The sequence below is a fragment of the Ovis canadensis genome, chromosome 8, assembly GCF_042477335.2.
Source record: "Ovis canadensis isolate MfBH-ARS-UI-01 breed Bighorn chromosome 8, ARS-UI_OviCan_v2, whole genome shotgun sequence".
Classification (NCBI taxonomy): domain Eukaryota; kingdom Metazoa; phylum Chordata; class Mammalia; order Artiodactyla; family Bovidae; genus Ovis; species Ovis canadensis.
In genome coordinates, this window is record NC_091252.1 from 88,640,646 (window position 1) to 88,664,460 (window position 23,815).

The 23,815-nt window shown below is 38.0% G+C and overlaps 1 protein-coding gene across 1 annotated transcript in view; it reads right to left on the bottom strand.

The window, feature by feature from the left end:
- The window catches only part of SYNE1 (spectrin repeat containing nuclear envelope protein 1), a 495,298-nt gene that overhangs the window by 294,374 nt on the left and 177,109 nt on the right, over positions 1–23,815 (bottom strand). The window contains exons 28-38 of the mRNA XM_069598737.1: positions 22,709–22,873; positions 19,784–19,951; positions 18,169–18,339; positions 16,965–17,105; positions 13,035–13,195; positions 10,953–11,103; positions 7,612–7,839; positions 7,138–7,236; positions 5,126–5,313; positions 4,651–4,774; positions 1,969–2,135 (exon numbers count right to left, since the gene is read on the bottom strand). Of these exons, the coding sequence (XP_069454838.1) occupies positions 1,969–2,135; positions 4,651–4,774; positions 5,126–5,313; positions 7,138–7,236; positions 7,612–7,839; positions 10,953–11,103; positions 13,035–13,195; positions 16,965–17,105; positions 18,169–18,339; positions 19,784–19,951; positions 22,709–22,873 (1,763 nt within the window). The remainder of the gene's footprint in view (positions 1–1,968; positions 2,136–4,650; positions 4,775–5,125; positions 5,314–7,137; positions 7,237–7,611; positions 7,840–10,952; positions 11,104–13,034; positions 13,196–16,964; positions 17,106–18,168; positions 18,340–19,783; positions 19,952–22,708; positions 22,874–23,815) is intronic.

A 23,815-nucleotide genomic window follows, 5' to 3' on the forward strand; every position in this document is an offset into this window, starting at 1 on the left:
TGTGGTCTGCAAGGGATCCCAAGTAATCAACTTCTCCGACCTCATCTGATACAGTGCTGCCCCATGCTTCACTCATCTCTGTTTCCTCAATATCCCAGCTCATGACTGTCTAAGAGCCTCTGCTCTTTTTTGTTCCCTCTGCCTGTATGTTTTGTCTCCAAAGTACCCCGAACATGCTTTGTATATAGTATTCAGATCTTAATCTGATGTCAAGTCCCCTGAGAGGCTTTGCTTGGCCACCCAATCTACAGCCCCTCCCATGTCATCCTATTTTGTTGTCTTCATATTACCGAACACCACTTGAAATGGTCTTGTTCATTCTTTTGATTAATGATCTATATATCTTCCCCTTCACCCAATAAGACATAGGTCTTGCTTTGCTTACTGCTATAAATTCAGTAACTAGGAAAGTACGTGGAATAGGGTCAGGGATCAATCATTGCTTGTGTAATGAATGAATTAGATCGACAATCAATAGGCGATCGGAATTCAGAGCCCAAGGCTGGCATTAAGGATAACCTTAGGACTTCCATAGTGGTACAGTGGATAAGAATCTGCCTGCCAATGCAGGGGACACGCTTTTGATCCCTGGTCCGAGATAATTCCATCTGCTGTGAAGCAACTAAGCCTGTGCACCACAATTAACTGAGCCTGAGCCCAAGAGCCCAAGAGCCACAATGAGAGAAGTTGCCGCAATGAGAAGACTGCTCACCGCATCTAGAGTTGCCCCAGCTCACTGCAACTAGAGAAAAGCCTTCATGCAGCAAAGAACACCCAGCACAACCAAGATTAGGCAATTAACTAATTAAAAAAGAATAACACTTTAATAAAATATATTTGTTACAATGGCTCATATCCGAAGTTCAACTCTTTAAATAGAATCTCATGCTTTAATCCTTACAAAATCTTCTACATGTTATCTTTACATGCATAGATTATATTTTGAATGCTTTCATACATTTGTATCATTTGTAAAATCCTTTTACTTTTTCTCTGGGAGGGTAGTGGAGGGCAGAGCCTTCTCTATTTTGTAGAAAGTTACTCATCTTTCAAGACTTTGGCACCAAAATCCTTTCGTCAGCCTTTCATGAACCCATTCAAATGTTCTTTGTCTTGGCTTCTGTAATATCCTGCGCTCCCCTCTCATTGGGTTTCTTGTTATTCCCACACTGATCTATAAAATACTTGCCCTTGGGTTTACTGATTTTTATGGTTTCAGTGTCTGATAGGTTGTCTCACACTCAACAGGTACCCAATAAATATTTGCTAATTGAGTATTTGAATGAATAGACAACAGAAAAATACAAGCTCCACAGAGGTAAAGAGAGGAACTCTGTTTACATTGCTAACCTCAGCACACAGACGAGTGTGCTACTCATTAAAACTCAGTAAATATTTGCTGAAAAATAAATTAAAAATTGACTAAAAAGGTTAACTTTTTTTCCACATTACATGGGTAATCAATACCAATTCAAGACAAAAACTTGTTTTCTGGCATATTAGAAATATGTAGATGTCAATTGTTAACCATCTAGTCAGTTAAGATTTAATCTATGTTTGTCTCCTTTTAATATGATAATAATAATTTTCCTGTTTTCTATAAGACTGGCATGAAATGGGAAAAATACATATCCTCTGTTGAGAAATATGTGAGGTAAAATTTTATTTACCATTTTTTTCCTATATATAAACAACTTGAGCAACAATAATTAAAACATGAGTAATCCTGCACTCTTTAATATCATTCAACTAATTTGATCATTTGCCTTGATTACAAGACAAATTTTGAACTGAGGGTCATTTGAAATACTAGTTTTAAGCACTTTGATTTATAAATGATGATTAGTTTTCTTCTCTTTATGCTCAAACAATGGGGTTAAGTAAAAGTAAACAAAACTAAGCTTGCTTAATTTATATGCTCACTGTTTTAAAAAATGAGCAAAACTAGAAGTTTGTTTGAAACCCAACCTTTTGCTAATTATCTGGGGCAAATCTCTCCATCTCTCATCCAACTGCTCCAATTGCAGTTTCATCATTTTCACATCATCTTTGGAGGCCACTGAGAAGAGGGATTCCTTTAGTTGCAATAGGTTGCTGTAGATGGAAGCCTGGGACACAACTTCATTTTGCAGCACCTGAGAGAAAAAGAATGGATTGCAGATTTCATCCTAACAAGACTGATCAGGAAGGACCACATGACACAGGTGGTTGTTGTCCAAAGGCTTTGTGTTCTTGCAAAATGGAGGTCATTAGGACCAGGCGAAGAAGAGTTTTTATCCCCTTGATTTAGAATTGGATCCACTTAACCTCTAATGCAAGGCTTCCCAGGTGGCTCAGGGGTAAAGATTCTATGTGCCAATGCAGGAGACCCCAGAGACAAGGGTTCGATCCCTGGATTGGGAAAAATCCCTTGGAGAAGGATATGGCAACCTACTCCAGTATTCTTGCCTAGAAAATCCCATGGACAGAGGACTACAGTTCACGGGGCCCCAAAGAATCAGATGTGACTCAGCAACTGAGCACACACAGCACGACCTCTAATGCAATGTTAAAAATGGTTCTGAAACCTGAATTAGTTTTCCAACAGTCTGAGTTATATTGTTAGGCAAATTTAGAAGCTGTAGAGTTTCTTTCAGAATAAAGAAACTGAATAGGTGAAAAGAATCAAAGAATAACCTGCTGAGGAAAAGCTATGCATATCTCTCAATGCCAGAGGTGCAAGTCTAGGAACTGGGAACATGGTGAGTCTCTGGGTTTAAAAATGACATTAGGCCAAAGCAGGGAGCTTAAAGGCTCTTCATTTTATTTTCATACAACAGAACAGGAAGCACTATATGGACAGCTGTAGCATGGCACATAGATGATGCTCTTTCCCCTTTGTAGGGAGGTCACATGTGTGATAAAACCACTCCAGTACTCTTGCCTGGAAAATTCCATGGATGCAGGAGCCTGATGGGCTGCAGTCCATGGGGTTGCTAAGAGTCGGACACGACTGAGTGACTTCACTTTCAATTTTCCCTTTCCACTTTCATGCATTGGAGAAGGAAATGGCAACCCACTCCAGCGTTCTTGCCTGGAGAATCCCAGGGAAGGGGGAGCCTGGTGGGCTGCCGTCTATGGGGTCGCACAGAGTCGAACACGACTGAAGGGACTTAGCAGCAGCCACAGCGTGGCACATAAATGATGCTCTTTCTCCTTTGCAGGGAGGTTAAATGTGTGATAAAAGCAAAATTGCTAAAGGTATCCAGGAAGGACTGTCTATGGAAGCCAGGAAAGATAACAAAGCAGAATCTGAGTAAGATGAAGGACACAAGGCCAGGAGGCTGGAACGTACATGGAAGGTTCAGACTGGGGCAGGGAGCAGCTTAGTTGACACAGTTCCTGTATGTGGGCCTGCAGCCCTCTTTGTAGCTAACTTGAATAGACCTGTTTTCCATTCAGAGACACGTAAGAATACATTTTGATATGGGCAGATAATTTTATGAACAGGAGCAATGACTTTCCCTCTTAGAATTCCCCACACTCTAACTGTAAGAAGATAAACGCCAGATTGCGGATTGTGGATTACCCAGACAGGACAGTTACCGGAGAGTTCTGAGCAGGAACTTTTGGAGAGATTAATGCAGAACTACTGCATTAATAAACTGTGTTTAATAAACTAGAAAAGCAAGAGAACCAAGAGCATGGGAAACCCTCAAAGTCAAATTAGGAGAACATCTGAAGCTGGGGGAATAGGACCAGAAGCTACAGGCGTGCACTGATGGAATTTTTAGAGAAGAAATTATGAAAAGTAAAAGAATCCATTTTCTTAAGTGTTTTATAAAAGGGGAAGGGAGAAAATTGGGCTGCAAATCTGTTACACAATAAATCTCTTTGCTGAAGCAATTGTGCTTGTCGAATTTTCTGGCACAGATAGCATCACTTAAAGCAAGTTATTAATCTTCAGAAATCAGTAGCATTGTCTGTAGTTTCAATAATACTGAGAGATTCTTTAAAGTTTAAAAAGTTGGCTTCTTAAAGGATGTAATAAGCTAGAATTCTTCGTCTTTTGATCTCCTGTACTTTGCTTATTCACTTTTCAGCATCTTGCTTGAAAATAATCATTACTGTGACTTCTTTCTACATTGTATTACTTCTCTCTCTCTCTCTCTTTTTGTTAAACTTATCCCAAATTTATACAAATACAAAAGTATAAAGAATATAGCTATTATCCAATTTCAAAAACTATTCATTGAGGGATTTCCCTGGTTAGGACTCTGCGTTTCCATTACAAAGGGCATGAGTTTGATCCCTGGTTGGGGAACTAAGATCCCACATGCCGTTGAGTGCAGCCAAAAAAAAAAAAAAAATCACTCATTGAGAGTCAGCCTTGTTTCATCTATGTTTCCACCCACTTCTCCTTCAACTCCCTTGCCAGATAGTTTATATTCAAGTGCCAGACATTATGCTACAGGATTTTCTAGTATCCTGTGGAGAGTGGTCATCACAAAGTTTACTGTGACTTTGTCTTTCAGGTCAGGGCTGTTCTCTTTAGGATCACGAAATGAAAACAAGAAGCTAAGTTGGAGAGAAGGTTTGGTTCTTCATTTTGTTTTTACAATGCAGCCATGACAAAGAGCATTTCATTCCCTCGCACTTCCTTGAACTTGCCTGTATTGACTGAAGTTCACTCTCCACCTTGACTCTGTCTGCAGAAATGTCGGCTTCTGGTGAGCTGGCTATAGCTTCACACCGCTCTAACCAAGTCAAAAAGGTTGACAGTTCTTTCTCTAGCCTGTGGAAAGCAGAGATCAGAAACAAAGTCTTGCAAAATTATCATACGTGAAAACTAAACCTTTCTGAAGTCGGGGAGTTCAATAGTAACCATGATAAATGCCACAGTGTTGGTTGTCTTTTTCCGGGTGTGAAAGTCCAAAAACCTCTCTTTTTGCGTTTGTGTATGAACTTGCCCACAACTAGGGGACCTCATCTCATAATGAAGATCGGTGTCTTGGCATGGTAGGCACATGAGTTGAGGAGTTTTACGTGTGGGATGATCACTTCTCATGCCTCAAAGTTCAGAATTTTCCACTAAAGAGTAGCTATTGATACCCTGGCTGCCAATGGGAGAAGGAAGGCTGCTCACCTCTGCCAGCAGGCCAGCAGCTTCTCCAGCTCTGTCTGTCTCTCCTTCGCCCGACCGAGCAAACCCTCATAGCTCCGTTGCATGGTTGCAGCCTCCTGGATGGAGGCGTCTCTGTTGGATACCTTCCGAGCGCTGGCTGACAGGGCAGCCACCGTGCTGGTCAGCGATTCCAGGGCCTGACAGAGATCCTGATGCAAGGGCGAAAGAGTGCAATAAAGTCCCAGCACCAAGGAAGGAGACCCGTATTTTCCCTTGAGACCAGTTACCACCAAACATTTCCCCAATGTCACAATAAACAGTTGTGGTACTAAAAAATGTCTCTGGGTGTGATTTTCAGCAAGACAGAGTGACAATTACTTCATAAATGCAGAAGTCAAAGATGAGAACAGAAACTATTCCCCAAATAAGAAACTGTCCCTGTTTATTGGGATAATTTTAACTTTCCCTTAAGGATTTAGGTAATATGTGAACATTGTTAGTCATGTTACAGCGCAAGTATTTAAAAACACTATTCCTGATTTACAAGAGGTACATGCAACATGCTGTAATTTTATTTAAAATATCTATGGGAAGTTATGACTGACATAGCTGACATCAAGAATCCATGATAACAACAATTAGGGTACCTGAGAATGTGGCAGGCACTGTGTTATACACATTACATACATTAAGTCATTTACTCTTCAGAAGAACCCTAAGAGATATGCTCTTTCATTATTCCCCATTTTATAGATTAAAAAGTCAAGACAAAGAAAAACAACTTGGTTTAGGAAATCCAAAAGGTAAAAAAAAAAAAAAGAATGTATTATTCTCTCTGGTACTCAACTGTTAATTTAGTTGTCTATTAAAACAATTCCATCAAATCCAACTTTCCTACTTTTTCTCATTTGGGGGTTAGTTCTTAAGAAATTGTATAAGTCACAATATAATGCATTTCTTACCATAAAAATTCAAATGATAGAAATTCCACTTGCCCTTCCAGTTGTGTTTTTGTCAATTGTTTGTTATTACTGCATCCTCTTCTCTGCGTTTATATACACATTTTCATGCATGCACACATGATAGGGATGCTACATATATATATATGCACATATATATATATTTGTTGGACGTGAATTTGAGCAAAGTCTGGGGGACAGTGAAGGACAGAAGAGCCTGGGGTGCTGCAGTCCGTGAGGTCACAAAGAGTCAGTCGTGATTCAGTGACTGCAACAGCAGCATATTTTTTGTGTTAATGAACACACTTCTTTTGAGTATCTTTGCCCATGTTCCCTTGCTTTGCTCCTTCCTCTAAATTCTGCCAGAAGCATCTGTTGCTTTGCAACATATCTCACAGTGGTTGGGATTCTGTGGTGGCTCAGACCGTAAAGAGTCTGCCTGCAATGCAGGAGACCTGGGTTTGATCCTTGGGTCGGGAAGATTCCTCTGGAGAAGGAAATGGCAACCCACTCCAGCTTTCTTGCCTGGGAAATCCCATGAATGGAGGAACCTGGAAAGCTATAGTCCATGGGGTCGCAAAGAGTTGGACACGACTGAGTGACTTCACTTTCACAGTGGTTACCAGTTCAGGGACCAGACCAAAAAAGCTAGCCACTGAGGAAAAAAATCAGTGAGTACATAGTCTTTGCACATCTGAGTGTATTGGGTTAAAATCTGAAATCTGTTATGCAAATATATGCATATTTTCTGCACATTTCATTTTTTATAATGTTGGCAAGAGGTAACAGGATTTATTAAAGCTGTAAATCTGAAAAAGCTACATGTTTTAATTATGAGAGAAAAATACCTTAAATGACTACTTTTTAATAAATATTTTTAACAAAAACTTATTTGTATAGTTATATTTCTTGTAGTATATGAAGTGAATATATTTGATCATATTATTCCTCAAGAAACATACAATATTTTTTCAAATTTAACTGTCATAGAAATATTTACTGTTTTCTTTTCAAACAGGAATTATCACATTTCTGAGCAGATAAATAAGGAGAAATGTTGAAACATGCTATTACCATATGTTCTTGGAGAACTTTGTATGTTTCTGTAGCTGAAGAACATATTTTAACTGGATCAGCAAGTTTATCTTCAAATTCAGACACAGACTGCTGGATCTAAAACATTGGTAAAATATGAAAATATGGTGGGGAAGACATACATCAAGACAGAGAAGGTTGCTGGGGAAACAGTATGCTTATCTTTTTTGGATAACTTTCAATGTGATGATAAAATAAATTTAAAAAAAATCAATGTATCCCACTATTTGAAAGAAATCTAATTAAGCCATAATATCTTTCTGAACACAATATATAATGACATTTTTATATTCTCCCCCAAAAGGTTACATATAAATGATACTCTCAGTCATCACTGACAACTTGGTAAGGAACTGGCAAATTGTGTCTTTTTCCCTCATCCCATTATTTCTGGGTGATTTATAAAATGCAGTCTGAAATAGGTAACTTTAGCATGAATGGGCCAGTTCTTACCTTTTTGAGATTCTCTTCAAACTTCTGCTGCTGAGATAAATGTCCCAGGATTATTCCTTGCAGACTCTGTGCATGTTCTCGGAGCTCTTCCCAGTATCTTCTTATTTGTGTTAACTTGGCTTTGATGCGAGCAGATTCTCCAGTGGTAATAAACTGAGCAAAAGACTGAGCTTCTTCTTCTAGTCCTGTAATGCTGCTGATCTTACTTTCTATTTCCTTAATCATGACCTAATATTTAAAACAAGAAAAATGACAAGGTAGGCTGAGCAAGCTTGCCTTCCTGAAATGATACAATCATCTGCAGAGAGAAAATCAGCAGAATTTTCCCTAACTGGCATTTCAACAGATTTGCACCACTGTAGAGCAGCTACAAACACACACCGTGGGTTCCCTGACCTCGTGTGGGAAGGATAGGCACACAAAGTCGGATAGACACACACTGACAGTGGGCGCGCTCTCTGGCTGGAGAGTAAGGAGAAACACCCACCCTGCTTGAAGGGAAGGCAGCAGAAACGTGACCCAGGAACTCTTACTGTTTGTTTGAAGAAAACAGTTCAGAAAGTTCTCTTCTTATTCTATGAGTTGAGAATTTTGACCAATTGGTCTGGGAAGCAATATGTTCCCAAACTCACAGGAATGCTAACATTGACATACATTTAATTTTCCTAGAATGTAGTTTAGTTTTTCATACTTTATCAAGCTAAAAAAATTTTCTGCTTCTGCTTCAACCTAGTCTTTTAAAGTTTATCAACTAATTTTTATGCCAATGATGTCCAAATTCGGAATACAGTAGGGACACCTGGCCCCATCCTCAGGGACTCAGACTCGCTGGGTCTAAGGTGAGGCCCACTTCGCAGCTGTACAACTTCTGGGGTGATTCACTGCTGCTGACCCAGGAAATCCACTCTGGGAATCACTGCTTTATTCGCTAGCTACGGACTTGACAGTAAAGAACCTACAGACTATGATTTCTGTTTGGGGCAGGAGGACATTTTATCTATTATGCAATACAGAAAGAGTATTGAAAACTGTGAAAGAACTGAGCGTGTGTATGTGTGTGTGTGTGTTGGGGACAGAGGTTTCTTATAAACATAGATGAAAAACTATTTCTCTGAGAAAAAATCCAAATAATCCAATCAAAATAAAGCCAAAAATCCAGACAAGTTTCAGTTCCAAATAATTTAAATAGAAAATACTGTTACCCCAGAAAAATATATGACTTCTGTCCAGGTGAAGCAACAGAGTAAGAAACAACTTCTGTCTAGATAAGACAGTCAGAAATAACTGGCATCAGATTAATGCCAGGGATACTTCATTTATTTGTTTGCATTTTTATGTTTGTGACTAAAGTGATATAGCTAATGGACGCTTGTTGTTTGAGCATTGATACAATCTTTCTTTGTTTTGCTGTCTTTTAAGATGATTTTTCTGGAAAAGTTACTAAAAAATTCAACAAATATATTTTGAGTTTTTTAATGTGCTAATAGTTGTAGTAGGCTCTTCCAACACCTTAGTGAAATAATCTTAGTTAAGATAAAAATTTTTCGTTTTCAGCATAATACATGCCATTAACAAATTCATAGATGCTAACTATATAATTATACTGCTGGGTTGTGGCAGAAAAAATTCCAGTCCAAGAAGAGAAGATGGAAGATGAACATACTGAATGTTTTTATCATTTTTGAGTTATCATTAGGAATGAATAAGAAATTAGTAAATCTGGAACAGCATGTAATAAATAACAAAAATGAGATTTTAGATATCTTCATGGTAACATGCAAATGCATTATTAATTTTAATCCTAAAACTGTTTTAAAGTGAAAATACTATGACAAGTGTTAACATATTTTGAATATTTCCTATAACTCAGTCTTCTGTTTGGAAATAGAACATGAACTTATGATTCCACTGTACAATAAATTCAACTCTATCTTTGCTTATTTCTAGCAAATATATTTTTCCTGTTATTCGTATTCATTTTTAGATACTCTTCAAAGTGCCATATCAGAATATTAAAATGTATTTCTAGCTTGATGGCATGGCAATCCACAATTGAATGCTTATACACTTAAAAATAAAATACATGATTATTTTGTTTCTTCAAGAGTAACAATGTGATACTTTTGATTACTGGTGTATTTCAGAAGTTGTGGAATTAAGGTTTAAAAAATAGAAAAGTGAATTTAGAGAAAGGATAAACAAGTTAAAAGGGTTTATGTCAAAGTTTTTTGAAAGAAAAATTTTGAGATGAAATTATTTAAATGGACTATTGTTTGTTTTCTTAGAATTTAGTGGAAATTATTAAATGGCAACTTTACAAACAGTTTTAGAAATTAAACATATTTCTCAGATATTCCTTAATGGCTGGGTAGCTGTTTTTCCTGGTGTATCACATAGGACATAAGCTAGACTGCAGACACCAAACTCCGGGTACCCTTGACTGCAGAAGATGTTTGATAGGCAATCTGTCCAGCATGTAATCTTAGCTAAACCATATTGCACCTCCCACCATGCACATGGCAATGACTTCTTCTGAGTCATAATGTGAAACGTTCCCTTACCTTGTTATTCATTTTACTATATTTAATCAAATGAAATGGCAGAGGGTTTTCCCATTCCAAAAAAATGAGCTGAGACAGAAAAAGAAGTGGCTGGAGTTTGAAAATGTGTTGTGTAAAAATAGCACAGAAGAAAGAGAAATGAATGCTCGGGATTCATTTCTTTCAGCTCATTTTTTTTGGTACACTATTTGAATGAAGTGGATGATGACAGTTTATACACATGGTTATCTGAGAACTGTGGGACAGCATATCAGAACATCTCGGTCCACACCCCCAGAGGCGTCATAAATGCTAGTGTTAAAGCAATGGAATCTGATTGCTTCACCTAAAGAAAGCAATTTCTTGAACCCTTCTTTGTGGTTGGTGAGGGTAAATGCTACTAATACTTAAGCTAGACATTTAGACTTGTTCTTACAAAGTAAGGTTGTAGATGATGAATATATTTCATGGCATATAAATCCATCAACAGGGGACTCTAATGGCGCTAATTCAAAGTCAAGGAAAAGAATAATGTAACCATAAAAACATTTTAATGATATTGCACACAAAAATGACTTTGAATGCATAAGTCAGTCAGTATTAATACATAATTCCATCTATTAAGCGTTGCCCAGTATCAGTCAAGACCTCTTAGCTCAGCATTTTGTGTGAATTTAATTTTAATAGAGTCACATGGCAATGAAATATTTGTCCTGGGGTCAGATAGCATTTGATGAAACGTAAGAAAGGTGCTCTTAAAAGCTAGAGATGGATTATAAATATAACTTGTGAGCAGGTCACCTTAATTTGGTTGATTTGTGTGTCCATGGCAGATGATGACGTCTCCAAGGCATTGAGTTCTTTTTCTTTCTCAGTTATCCAGATGGACAGGGTCTCAAAGTTAGTGCCAAAATGATCCCACTTGTTTTTCACCATTTCCATGGTTTTAATACTAAAATTAACCAAATTAAGTAAATAAAATGCAGTATTTTAATAGAGAAAAATACATCTCCCTTTAAATCACCAAGTGAAAGGATAGTGAAGACATTTGTGACCACATCGAAGCTGAAACTATTAGAACAGGGGGAAAAAGTGCACCTTTGACCTGAATTAGTCAGTCCTCAAGTCTTCCTGTCTCCTCTGAGGTAGCACTACTCTATATTATGAACGGAACTGTGCTTTGAAGAAAATACTGCTGGATCCAAACAGTTTGAATCCAGGTATAATCTAGCTAAACACTGCATGTGACCAGTAGTTGTCAAGGCTTATTTTTAGTAAAGTGCCCGCCTTGATTACAGAGCACATAACATTTTTAACAGTCCCACTTTTGTCAACATGGTCCTTTGGCTCTTGAGGAGAGATGTTTAGTGATGCTTTATACTCAAAGATCTTTCTAAAATACATCTCTGTGAATCAAGATAGAGCTTGTAGTCTGAATCCCATGCTGTCATGCAGGAACTGTTTCTATTATTAGAGTGAAGCCTGCAATCTACTATCAATCACAATTTCAGCTATTCTTAGAGTCTGGATGATCTCGATTCCAAAAGACTTTATAAATTCTTGTACATGAGCACCCTAACTGTTTTTAGACAACTTGGGCTTTATTTGTAATAAATCTAGTGAATAAAATTTCAGCTATACATTCCCAGTTTGTATTAATTATGTATATATAACCATGTGGTAGTTATACATATCTAAGCAAGAGATTATGGCTTTCAGTTTAGAAAAAGACTAGGAAACTAAGAGGATATCATTGAACTATTAAGTCCTTGGGTTAAAAAAAAGAATTTCCCTGTTTACCAAAAGGCACTTGAAGACATCAGGAAAATACAATGGCATCAATGATTGTCCAATTCAATAATATTGCAATCTCAAATGTATACCCTGGATATACCTATGTTCTCATCAGCACAGGTAATGAAAGCTACATTATATTGCAACTTTTTAATGAAATACAGATTCAAAAGGATATTTCTAATATAGATAGATGTAGCTTCCTTTCAAATAAACTGTTTTACTATTTCTACCCAATAGATAATATTTAAAGTTTTAAGTCACAATTTGTTTTAAATTATTTAACAAATTTTAAAGTTTAGATAAATGTACAACATTAATTTTAAGATATTCATAGTATTAAAAACAAATTTTGCATTTTAAAGCCCATCTTAGAAATTATGCCCTATACCTTAAAAACAATACGTGTTGGTGATATGCCACTAAATAACCTTTCAAGTAGAACTGTTAAGCCATATTATTTTGGTTATTGGCCATATGTTTATCCCCTCCAAATCTGTGTGTTTGTCTGTTTTGTACAAAACAGGATACCACAGGCCAAACTATAATTTCTTTCTTTTAGATATTTAAACATTAAATGTTTAAAAATAAAATATATTTTTGAAGTTAATTTTTGGAAATAGTATACAATCAGTGACAATTTGAATATTGAGGCACTGTAAGTAAGCTCTGTGAGCTTCTTGGAGTTGGAGATGCTTGGTCTATGTGTTTAGACCTAGAACCTACACAACCAAAAATCTACCCTTCCCTCTAAGTGGTGACAGCAGAATAACAGAGTAAAAAAACTTATTTTAAATATTGGTTCTTTTTTGAGATTCTCCTTTTCAGTGTATGAAGGCCACTTGAATTTTATAGATATGGCTTTCTCATGAACAGAATCAGTTTACAATGCAAAAATCACGCCCCTCACTTATAGATGTTGGATTCTCTATTGCCGATGCTTTCTTTTGAACTGCAAGTTGCTTCCTCAAAACATGCTGAAATACACAAACACTTTGATTTTAAAAGAATGTTTTGAATACAATATACAGGAAACAGCGTTATGAAACAATCTCAGAGAAGAAAGTCTAGGACTTGTCAAGCACATACTCTTCTTCAAGGGTGTCTTCTAATTTTTTAACTTGCTCCTTGATTGACTTGGCCTGCTGCTGAAGCAGCTGCTTATTCTTGGGCCCAAGTGGGATCTCTGAAGCTTCCTTCACAAGATTCTCAGCCTGGACTGCAATACCTTCTGTTCGTTTAGAAAACTCCTAAAAAAAGATATTATAATTATAAAGGCAGCCTCTTCTGTTAAACTCTGCCCTCAAATAAACTGAAATACAGTCTCACCGGATTAGATGGAGAGATGAATAGATAGATTCAAACATGTATGAATATTGGCATATGATACTTTTAGCAATAAAACAGACATTTTCATTATGGCCAAAATAGACACTTTGTTAAATTATTTTACTTTTATATAAGTGAAACTACAACCAGACCTTCATAGTTAGAGAACTACTTTCATTTTTATCCAACAATTCCCCAAAAAATGTTGACTCAGTGGTCACCAGGTTTGTGTTTACTGGTTTGTGTTTAAAATTCTTAGCTGCATGGTAATAACTGTAACTTGTTCATGCCTATATCAGCTTATTGCAGGCTGTTGGGCAATGGTCAACAGTGACTGGTAAAGGCAATGGCACTCCACTCCAGCACTCTTGCCTGGAAAATCCCATGGACGGAGGAGCCTGGGAGGCTGCAGTCCATGGGGTCGCTAGGAGTCAGACACAACCGAGCAATTTCACTTTCACTTTTCACTTTCATGCATAGGAGAAGGAAATGGGAACCCACTCCAGTGTTCTTGCCTGGAAAATCCCAGGGGCAGGGGAGCCTGGTGGGCTGCTGTCTATGGGGTCGCACAGAGTCGGACACAACTGAAGCGACTTAGCAGCAGCAGCAGCAACAGTGATTGCTTTTTTTTTTTTCAGTCATAAAGATAACAGACTTCTAGACCAGTGCCTATAAATACTTGTTTATTTAATTGAAGGCTATTTTGATCAATACAGAGTATCACTGATCTTTAAAGAAACATTTTGTTAACTAGCTTTCTGAAAAGAGCTATAAACTGATCTTGATGCTGTTAAATCTTATCTACCATATATCCATATGCTATACAAAGGAAAGAAGAAAAACTTTGAACCAGTCAAACCTGAACTTGGATTCTGGATTTGCTAATTACTAGTTGTTTGACTTTGACAAATTATTTTTCAGGCTCTTTTATGTAAAATGCAGATAGTAAAATTGTTCTAACTAAGGTCACTGTTAGCATTTCACTAGTAACTTCATTTTTAAGTACCTGGCACTCTGACAGGTATCTATTATCATTTTTTTAATGTCCATCACATAAAGTTGAGGACAAAAACATTTATGAAGTTCACACACTGATTTTCAATGATAGTGAACAACCTTAATTCAAAAATTAACAATATATTTGAGGTATCAGTAAATTTTAGTTGTCTCAATTTTACCAGGTAAATGTATTGAATACTGAATTAGGAAAGGTAAATCCAGAGACAGTTTCGAGTAACTTAGCATCTCATTTCTTCTCCTGGATTAGATCATAGAAGGTTTACATTTTGATCATAAACTCCTCTCTCTTAAATAGGTAATGCAAATGATTTTGAAAAATCAAACTTCTGATAGCTGCCTTTTCTTACATAGCATCTCTCAGAATTATTACATAATGCAATATAATATAGTTACTACATAATACTATTGCATCTTCATGTTTGAAAGATTTAACGTCCTCATAGAAATTATCAATATTACTTCAGAGAAGTACCCTGCAATTTGAAAGAATAAAAGATCAGTAAGTACAGGTTCTTTATGACAGAGAGATTTATAATATTCTAAAATACAATATGTACTGTCACAACATTAAATTCTGTGGTTATAAGCATCTATTAAATTATTAAATGCTATCGCTATATGTGAACTCAGAGTCACTGCAGATTCAACTGTGAAACTGTGAATAACAGCAGAACCCCATGAATAAAATCAGAAGTGTAAAATAGTGTTTTTCCCTCCTAGTGTTTTTCAGAACCCAGAAAAAAATGGAGAAAGCAGAGTTATGTTTGAAAATGCTTATATACATTCCAAAGAATTGATGATTTCAACTTGTGGTGCTGAAGACTCTTGAGAGTCCCTTGGACTGCAAGGAGATCAAACCAGTCAATCCTAAAGGAAATCAACTCTGAATATTCATTGGAAGGACTGATGCTGAAGCTGAAATTCGAATGTTTTGGCCACCTGATGCAAAGAGCTGACTCATTGGAAAAGACCATGATGTTGGGAAAGATTGAAGGCAAAAGGAGAAGAGAGTGGCAAAGGATGAGATGGTTAGACAGCATCATGAACTCAGTAGACATGAATTTGAGCAAACTATGGGAGACAGTAAAAGACAGAGGAGACTGGCATGCTGCAGTCCATGGGGTTTCAAAGAGTCAGATAGGACTTAGCAACGGAACAACAGCAAAAATACACATTCATCTAAGAGCATTCTGAGGGAGCTACATATGGGGAAAGCAGTGCAGAGGAATCCAGAGAACAGAATGATGCTGATAAAAACCAAGTTCAATAAAACTAGAATACTGTCATAAGGCTTTATCTCTAAATTTCAAGAAGACATGAGTGGTGGCAGGAAGCAGCAGGAGAGAATGGATTCTGACATCAGCTAGGTCTTCAGCCATATAACTCTTAGGTGTTTGAGCCACATAACTCTGAATTCCCATTTCCTCATCATTAAAACCTTGTTATGAAGACTAAATGTGACATTGCTCTAAACACGCAATGGCAGACAGAAAACCCTCAAGTTCCTCAGTATAGCCACTCGAGGATTACAACAGGCATGAAAGCTGTATTAACAACAAGTAAACAAAGAAATAGAGAACAATTATTCCAGCTGTCATATGCGTGTGCAGCAGCATATATAAACAACCAGTAAAGTAGCTCAGTTTTTTTAATGAAAATATGATACAGTTATATATGAGGTTATGGGCTCTAGACTCAGAGTTCTTGAGTTTGAATTCCAGCCTCAGCAATTAGTAATTCCAAGATCTAGGATAAATTCAGTAACAATTTTGTACCTTATATCTTCTCATTTATACAACATGATTAATAATGGCACCTATCTCTAAGGACTGGTTTTGTGATTAAAGAAAATGATAGCCATCAACTAATTAGATCAGCAAAGAGTAAATGTGACTTATCTTCCTCTGCTAACAGCTAACCCAATTTCCTGTTTTGCTACCATTATCTCTGTCAGGCTCAGAACCTTGGGTATCATCCCCTCTTTCTTTACTCTGTCCCTTTTATATCTGTCCTTATATATCCATTGTCATCCCCATTACCCTAATTCATGTTCCTATTCATGTACACAAGCAATGGATGACGTTATAATTAGATCCCATGACTGCAGACGTCTACCCTTTCAAAGTTCTACACCAGCTTAAAAACTCATCTCCCTAAAGTACAGCTTTTCTGGTCTTTCTTACAAAACTTTAAGGGTAGACACCTTCAAGAATCTTTGTGATGCAGTCCAAATTTCCTTTAAAACTTCACTTCTCTGTTTCTGCTTTACAACAGCGAATTCCCATTTCTCACACTTTAATACTTCATAGCATTTCCTGTTACAGGAATGCTGGTTTTCTGCCCCAAACTCTGCTTTTCTGTGTCTTCTCTGCCCTTCAAAGTTCAGTTAAAAATATCACTGTCTTCAGAAAGAGGTTTTGGAACTTTCTCCATCTACTAGGAAACTAATCATTTTCCACTTTAATGAAAACTTTCTCCTACTTCTTGATGTTTAAATCTTATTTATGTTTTCATTCCCCAGAGTGACTTGACCAATGTATTGAAGAGTGGACTGTAAACAGTAAGAATTGACTAAATGAATAATTATAATAATTAATAACATGATGAAGTAGAAACAGCTTTTCATGGAAATTAAGGGTACCAAAGGCCTATATGGTCTTGCCAATATACCTTTGTCTGTTCCAGTTCTGAAGATAAGCTTTCCAAACTGCTAAAACTCAAGAAGCGTTCATGGCTGGAACCTGTTTGAAAAAGGTATCTGACCACTGTCTCTTTGTTTGTTTCAAATCTCTCCCATTTTCTTAATGTGACCTGAATTTGAAAAAAATAACAATATATCATGTTATGAATTATCAGAATGCCTCACAAAATACAGTCACATTTTCATTCATTTGTTAGGCTGTGAACTTCCAGTTAACTCAGTTCCAATGTCAAATGACTACACTGACTAAAGATCATCCTTACTTCTTCTATAGGAATTTCCCTTCTTGAGTCTCAGTTCACCTACAAAAAGGATATGTGGCCTAGGACTCAAATTTTTCTCTCTGCTACAAAGCCCTATGACTCTAAGGATATTACTTAATGTAGGTATGGGACAAAGGAAAGAAACCCTTCAATGTGTCTCAAGAAAATAAAGGATTAAAGGGAAGATAGCAGAGAGAAAAGGGAAGATAGAAGAGAGAAGGGAGAGACAGAAGGAAGACGGGAGAGAGAGAGAGACACGAAAATAGGAGTGGGCAGTCAGTAGGTGGAAATAAAAATCCAAGAACACATTAACTTGTATGTATTAAGGGCACAATAAATCATAAAGATGAGACTGTTGGGCTGTCCAGAAAAGTGAAATTATCCAGCAACAAATTTCTGGATTCAGACAAGAGTGAATTCAAACCCTAGCTTTACTATTGATTTTCAGGGAAAATCCTCAAACTCTCTATTTTTAAGCTAATTACAGTACCCATCTCACAAAGCTGATGCTATGATTAAAAGCGATCACTCAAGGAAGTGTTTAACAGATCGCTGGCACCTCAGAGGCAGGAAAAATAAGTATTTGCTCCCACTAGTACACTGAGTGACTTCACTTTCACTTTTCACTTTCATGAATTAGAGAAGGAAATGGCAACCCACTCCAGTGTTCTCGCCTGGAGAATCCCAGGGACAGAGGAGCCTGGTGGGCTTCTGTTTATGGGGTCGCGCAGAGTCGGACACAACCGACGCGACTTAGCAGCAGCAGCAGCAGCAGCAGCAGCAGCAGCAGCAGCAGCAGCAGCAGCAGCAGCAGCAGCAGCAGCAGCAGCAGCAGCAGCAGCAGCAGCAGGAGAGGTAACTTGTGACCCGGAAGTTAATGCAGCCTATGATGAAACTTCCGGTTTCCTACCTGGATACGGCGCTCCTGTTTCTCCCGACTGTGCTCCACGCTGTCCAGGGTGCTCTCCAGCTTCTGCAGCTCCTCTTGGACTCGCCCAGGCAGCCCACCTTCTCCCTGCTGAGCCTGCGCGATCTGCTGTTGCACGTCCTTCTTCTTTGCATTGATCCTCTTTGTCTTTTGCTGGAAGCATTTGTTCAACAGATGGACAGAAATGTTAACTCTCTTAAGCAACTAAGTACGGACATAAACACCCACGCTATAATGGAGGTACAGAAAGGTAAAATCTCCTGAGCGGGAACCTAAACTGCATTTTAAACTTAAGATGGATAGTTAACATGGTAATGAAGGCTCTGTGATAGTCAAAGACGGGCATTATTTATAAATATTTTATGTTTTTTAATGGGAAACAACATAATTAATTTGGCCTGCATGTTTTGTGTGCAGATTTAGACAATATGTGATATTTTGTGCAATACCCTAGATGGAATCTGGCAAAACTATTCATTTGACATAATTCTCTTTGAAGAACTATATTCTGCCTAAAAATACAAAGCCTCAATTTCAATTTTTAAAAATCAATCATGTTCTAAAAATGCTAATATGAAGAGATTTAAGTCCGGGGTATATTCGGTATTATTAATATGTGAAGATATCTGAAGAAAGGTGTGTTTTAAAATAAATATTTTATTGAAGTATGATGTACAAACAAAAATGGTACACAAATCTCAAAATACAACTTATGAATTTTCACAAAGTAAACACACCATATAACCAAGAAGTTGGTTCAACAAATGAAGAGTTTTAATATTAATATATTACTGTGAATATCTATAATTTCATCTTTCTCTGATTTAAAGTAAACTGAAACCCAAACAACACTCTTACCAGTGATTGAGAACAATATAGCACTAAGCATTTTTTTTTAAGTCTAAAGGCTTCTCTTTTACAACTACTTCAATGCAACTTCCATTTTGACATATCATTACATAGACAATTACTTAACATTTTCCTATACATTAAGTTAGCTAAAATTCTGCCATTAGATTAATTTGAATCATACTTTCACTTCTGTTGAATTTGACAAGTAAAGCTGATTAAAATTGTTATCAATACATGTACCAGAGCTTCTTTAGTTCCAGTTTTAATCCTTCATGGGAGCATACTCTTTAGAAAGGACTGATACTTCATGCTAGTTATAATTTCCCAAACCAGGATGTATTCAAAGTTGTAAACTGAAGATCAAAGGTTGTAACATAATAAAAGAATAGTCATCTCAAATATATGTTAGTTTGTTTATGCTTTCCTTCTCTATTAAGAAAAGGATAATTTAGTGTTTTATGAAAGTTTTCATAGCTAAATCAATTTTCCTTCCACAATATTCCTTGAACATTTTGGTATCATCAAGTCATGCTGGCTAAGAATTTTCCTTGCAAGATATTCTGAGATATTTAATATTTAATAAAGAGAACAGAAGAGCCAAGTTCTTTTAAATATTCGACTGATTTCCTTCCCAAGCTCCCCATCTTCCCCGCTCAAGTCAGTGGAGAGCCTTATTCTTCATCTGTCTGGTTCTCAGTAACTAAGCAACTTTGCATAAATGCCCCAGAGTAAAGAGGCATTCTACCTGGTGATGAAGGAGTAGTTGTTGGGCTTCAAACAAATTTTCAGTGTCCAAGATCTTCTCGGCTTCCTCCTGGACTTCTTTAGAGCCAGTGATTAACTCTTCCAGGGAACTTTTGACTATTTCTTTGTACTGGACACAGTCTCCAAAGTTGCTTAACATCTTTTCAACCTAGATTTTCATGAAAATCAATCAAACTGTTAGATTAGGAACATCTATAGAGAATTTCAGATCTTTCAGAATCAGGGAACTATGTCAGCCAAATGATTATTTTTTCTATGCAAATTTATAAACGATTTCAAGAAATCCTAATAACTATTTGTTGTACTTTACATTCTTACATTATCTTCCCATATACAAAGTCATCAGATTCATAGGACAACATGGTCAGTAAAAATATTCTTGTTAAGAGTAAATGTGGCCTTGTGCATGCATGCTAAGTTGCTTCAGTCATGTCTGACTTTTTGCAACCCTATGAACTGTACCCTGCCAGGCTCCACTGTACATGGGATTTTCCAGGGAGGAATACTGGAGTGGGTGCCATGCCCTCCTCCAGGGAGTCTCCCTGACTCAGGGATCAAACCTGCATCTCCCGAAGCTTCTGCATTGCTGGAGGATTCTTTACTGCTGAGCCACAGGGAAGCCAAATGCGGCCTTACTAGAAACGAAATAGATGGTCTTGTATAGTATACAAAGGACTATAAACATTGAAATGTATATAAAGAAGTTTAAAGTGAGTAGATCTTGCCTAAAATATATTTTACTAGCCTGCTGGCTCAACATGAACGTGTTGCTATTATTAGCTATCAGTTATTTGGGCTTCCCAGGTGGCTCAGTGATAAAGGAATCCTCCTGCCAATGCAGGAGATGCAAGAGATGCAGTTTCAATCCCTGGGACAAGAAGATCCCCCAGTGTAGGAAATGGCAACCTACTCAAGTATTCTTGTCTGGAAAATTCCCTGGTCAGAGGAGCCTGGCGGGATACAGTCCACGGGGTCCCAAAGAGTCGGAGATGACTGAGCACAGCACAGCATCAATTATTTACTCTGTTCCAGGCACTGTACAGGCTTCCCCAGTGGCTCAGCTGGTGAGGAATCTGCCTGCAATCAGGAGACCTGGGTCCAATCCCTGGGTTGGGAAGATCCCCTGGAGAAGGGAAAGGCTAACCAAAACTCCAGTATTCTGGCCTGGAGAATTACAGGGACTATATAATCCATGGGGTTGCAAAGAGTCGGACATGACTGAGCGACTTTCACTTCACTTCAGGCACTGTCAGTTCAGTCAGTTCAGTCGCTCAGTCATGTCCGGCTCTTTGCAACCCCATGAATCGCAGCACGCCAGGCCTCCCTGTCCATCACCAACTCCCGGAGTTCACTCAGACTCACGTCCATCAAGTCAGTGATGCCATCCAGCCATCTCATCCTCTGTCGTCCCCTTCTCCTCCTGCCCCCAGTCCCTCCCAGCATCAGAGTCTTTTCCAATGAGTCAACTCTTCGCATGAGGTGGCTGAAGTACTGGAGTTTCAGCTTTAGTATCATTCCTTCCAAAGAAATCCCAGGGCTGATCTCCTTCAGAATGGACTGGTTGGATCTCCTTGCAGTCCAAGGGACTCTCAAGAGTCTTCTACAACACCACAGTTCAAAGGCATCAATTCTTTGGCGCTCAGCCTTCTTCACAGTCCAACTCTCACATCCATACATGACCACAGAAAAAACCATAGCCTTGACTAGACGGACCTTAGTCGGCAAAGTAATGTCTCTGCTTTTGAATATACTATCTAGGTTGGTCATAACTTTTCTTCCAAGGAGTAAATGTCTTTTAATTTCATGGCTGCAGTCACCATCTGCAGTGATTTTTGAGCCCCAAAAAATAAAGTCTGACACTGTTTCCACTGTTTCCCTATCTATTTCCCATGAAGTGATGGGACCAGATGCCATGATCTTCGTTTTCTGAATGTTGAGCTTTAGGCCAACTTTTTCACTCTCCTCTTCCACTTTCATCAAGAGGCTTTTTAGCTCCTCTTCACTTTCTGCCATAAGGGTGGTGTCATCTGCATATCTGAGGTTATTGATATTTCTTCTGGCAGTCTTGATTCCAGCTTGTGTTTCTTCCAGCCTAGTGTTTCTCAGGGTTGTACTCTGCATATACGTTAAATAAGCAGGGTGACAATCTACAGCCTTGATGTACTCCTTTTCCTATTTGGAACTAGTCCATTGTTCCATGTCCAGTTCTAACTGTTGCTTCCTGATCTGCATATAGGTTTCTCAAGAGGCAGGTCAGGTGGTCTGGTATTCCCATCTCTTTCAGAATTTTCCACAGTTTATTGTGATCTACACAGTCAAAGGCTTTGGCATAGTCAAGAAAGCAGAAATGGATGTTTTTCTGGAACTCTCTTGCTTTTTTCATGATCCAGTGGATGTTGGCAATTTGATCTCTGGTTCCTCTGCCTTTTCTAAAACCAGCTTGAACATCAGGCACTGTACTGAGTGCTTTACATACAGTATTACATTCAATTCTTGCAGTTAACTTTTGGGGTATTTTTTATCAATTTAAAGCTCATGGTTAAGTAGGAAATGGGGTATCAGAGTTAAACTCTACCAGTGGGCTTGTCTGACTCTCAAACTTGGGTTCTACCTGAAACTGACCATGAAATAATGCTTCTAGTAAAAGTATGGATTTAGAAGCTTTGCACTTTAAATATAGATGGTGAACCTGAACTATTAATAACATATCCAATAATGGCACAGACTACCAAAGCAAAGATTCTGCTCATCTTCCCCGCCAATCTTCATATACATAAGTGTTTGTTATAACCATTCAGTTTAAACTATTAATACACATTTTAAATAAAATTATTTGTTAAACTGAAACCCAAAGGAACCTTCCAGACTCCATCCAGAGCTTCCGTTTAGTGTGTGAATAGTTTACCTCTGACAACAAAGTCCCGAGAGCCTTGAAAGAACTAGATAATTTTGCCAGCTCGTCTCCTTGCTTTTGGGCTTCATCCTCAGAAGAGACTTCAATCAGAATTTTAAGCCTGGATTTCAGCCAGCTGAGAGTCTCCCCTTTTTTGGTGATACCACTTCTGATCTCCTGGAATGAAAGAACACTTTTGATGAGCAAAATAAAACTGTGAATCATAACTTTCCAGCAAGAAAGAACTCAACGTAAGAAGGCTTGTAACACGCAGGTAGAGGAGCCAGACATTCATTCACCAACACAGTGCCCACTTATTTCACTTTTTGTTCACATCTTTAAGCAAAGTCTATGAATGCTAGAAGGAACTGTTTCCCCTATGCCAAAATCCGATGTGTAAAATCAGTGTTCTCTATACCAAAAAATTCCCTCCGTAACTATCTACGTATTTACAGATATTTCCTTGATCACAACGAAGATGCTTCCAAAAGTACTGTAGAATATGTGAAACCAGAACTGGAAATTATAACATATACTTTTTCACCTTATTTTCTGTAGCTGTAAGGAACACTGTATTTTTTTGAAAAAAAGAAAAAAGAAGAAATTGACAGAGTCCTTTATTAAATTAGTGGGTTTCTTTTATTGAAGAGTTTATTTGGTGAATATTACTATGGATACTCTAAAGATTTATGGTGCTAGTGGTAAAGAATCCACTTGCCAGCGCAGGAGACACAAGAGATGCAGGTTTGATCCCTGGGTCGGCAAGGCTCCCTGGAGTAGGAAATGGCACCCCACTCCAGTATTCTTGCCTGAAAAGTGCCACGGACAGAGAAGCCTGGTGGGATACAGTCCATGGGGCCGCAGAGTCAGACACGACTGAGCAGCTGAGCACAAAGATTTATTTTAACTTCATTAGCTCATATTTTATGTTTCACTTTGGTTGGTTTTTGCAAGTCAATACTCCAGATGGTAAGGTGCACAAACAGGAACTCAGCTCTAATCCAGGAAGAGAAGACTGACTGGCTAAGATGATACCAGAAAGACCCTAGGCATCAGCACCTGTAGGACTGGGGACCAGGGGAATGGTGCCTAGGGCTGCCTCTCCCTCCTGCACCTGCT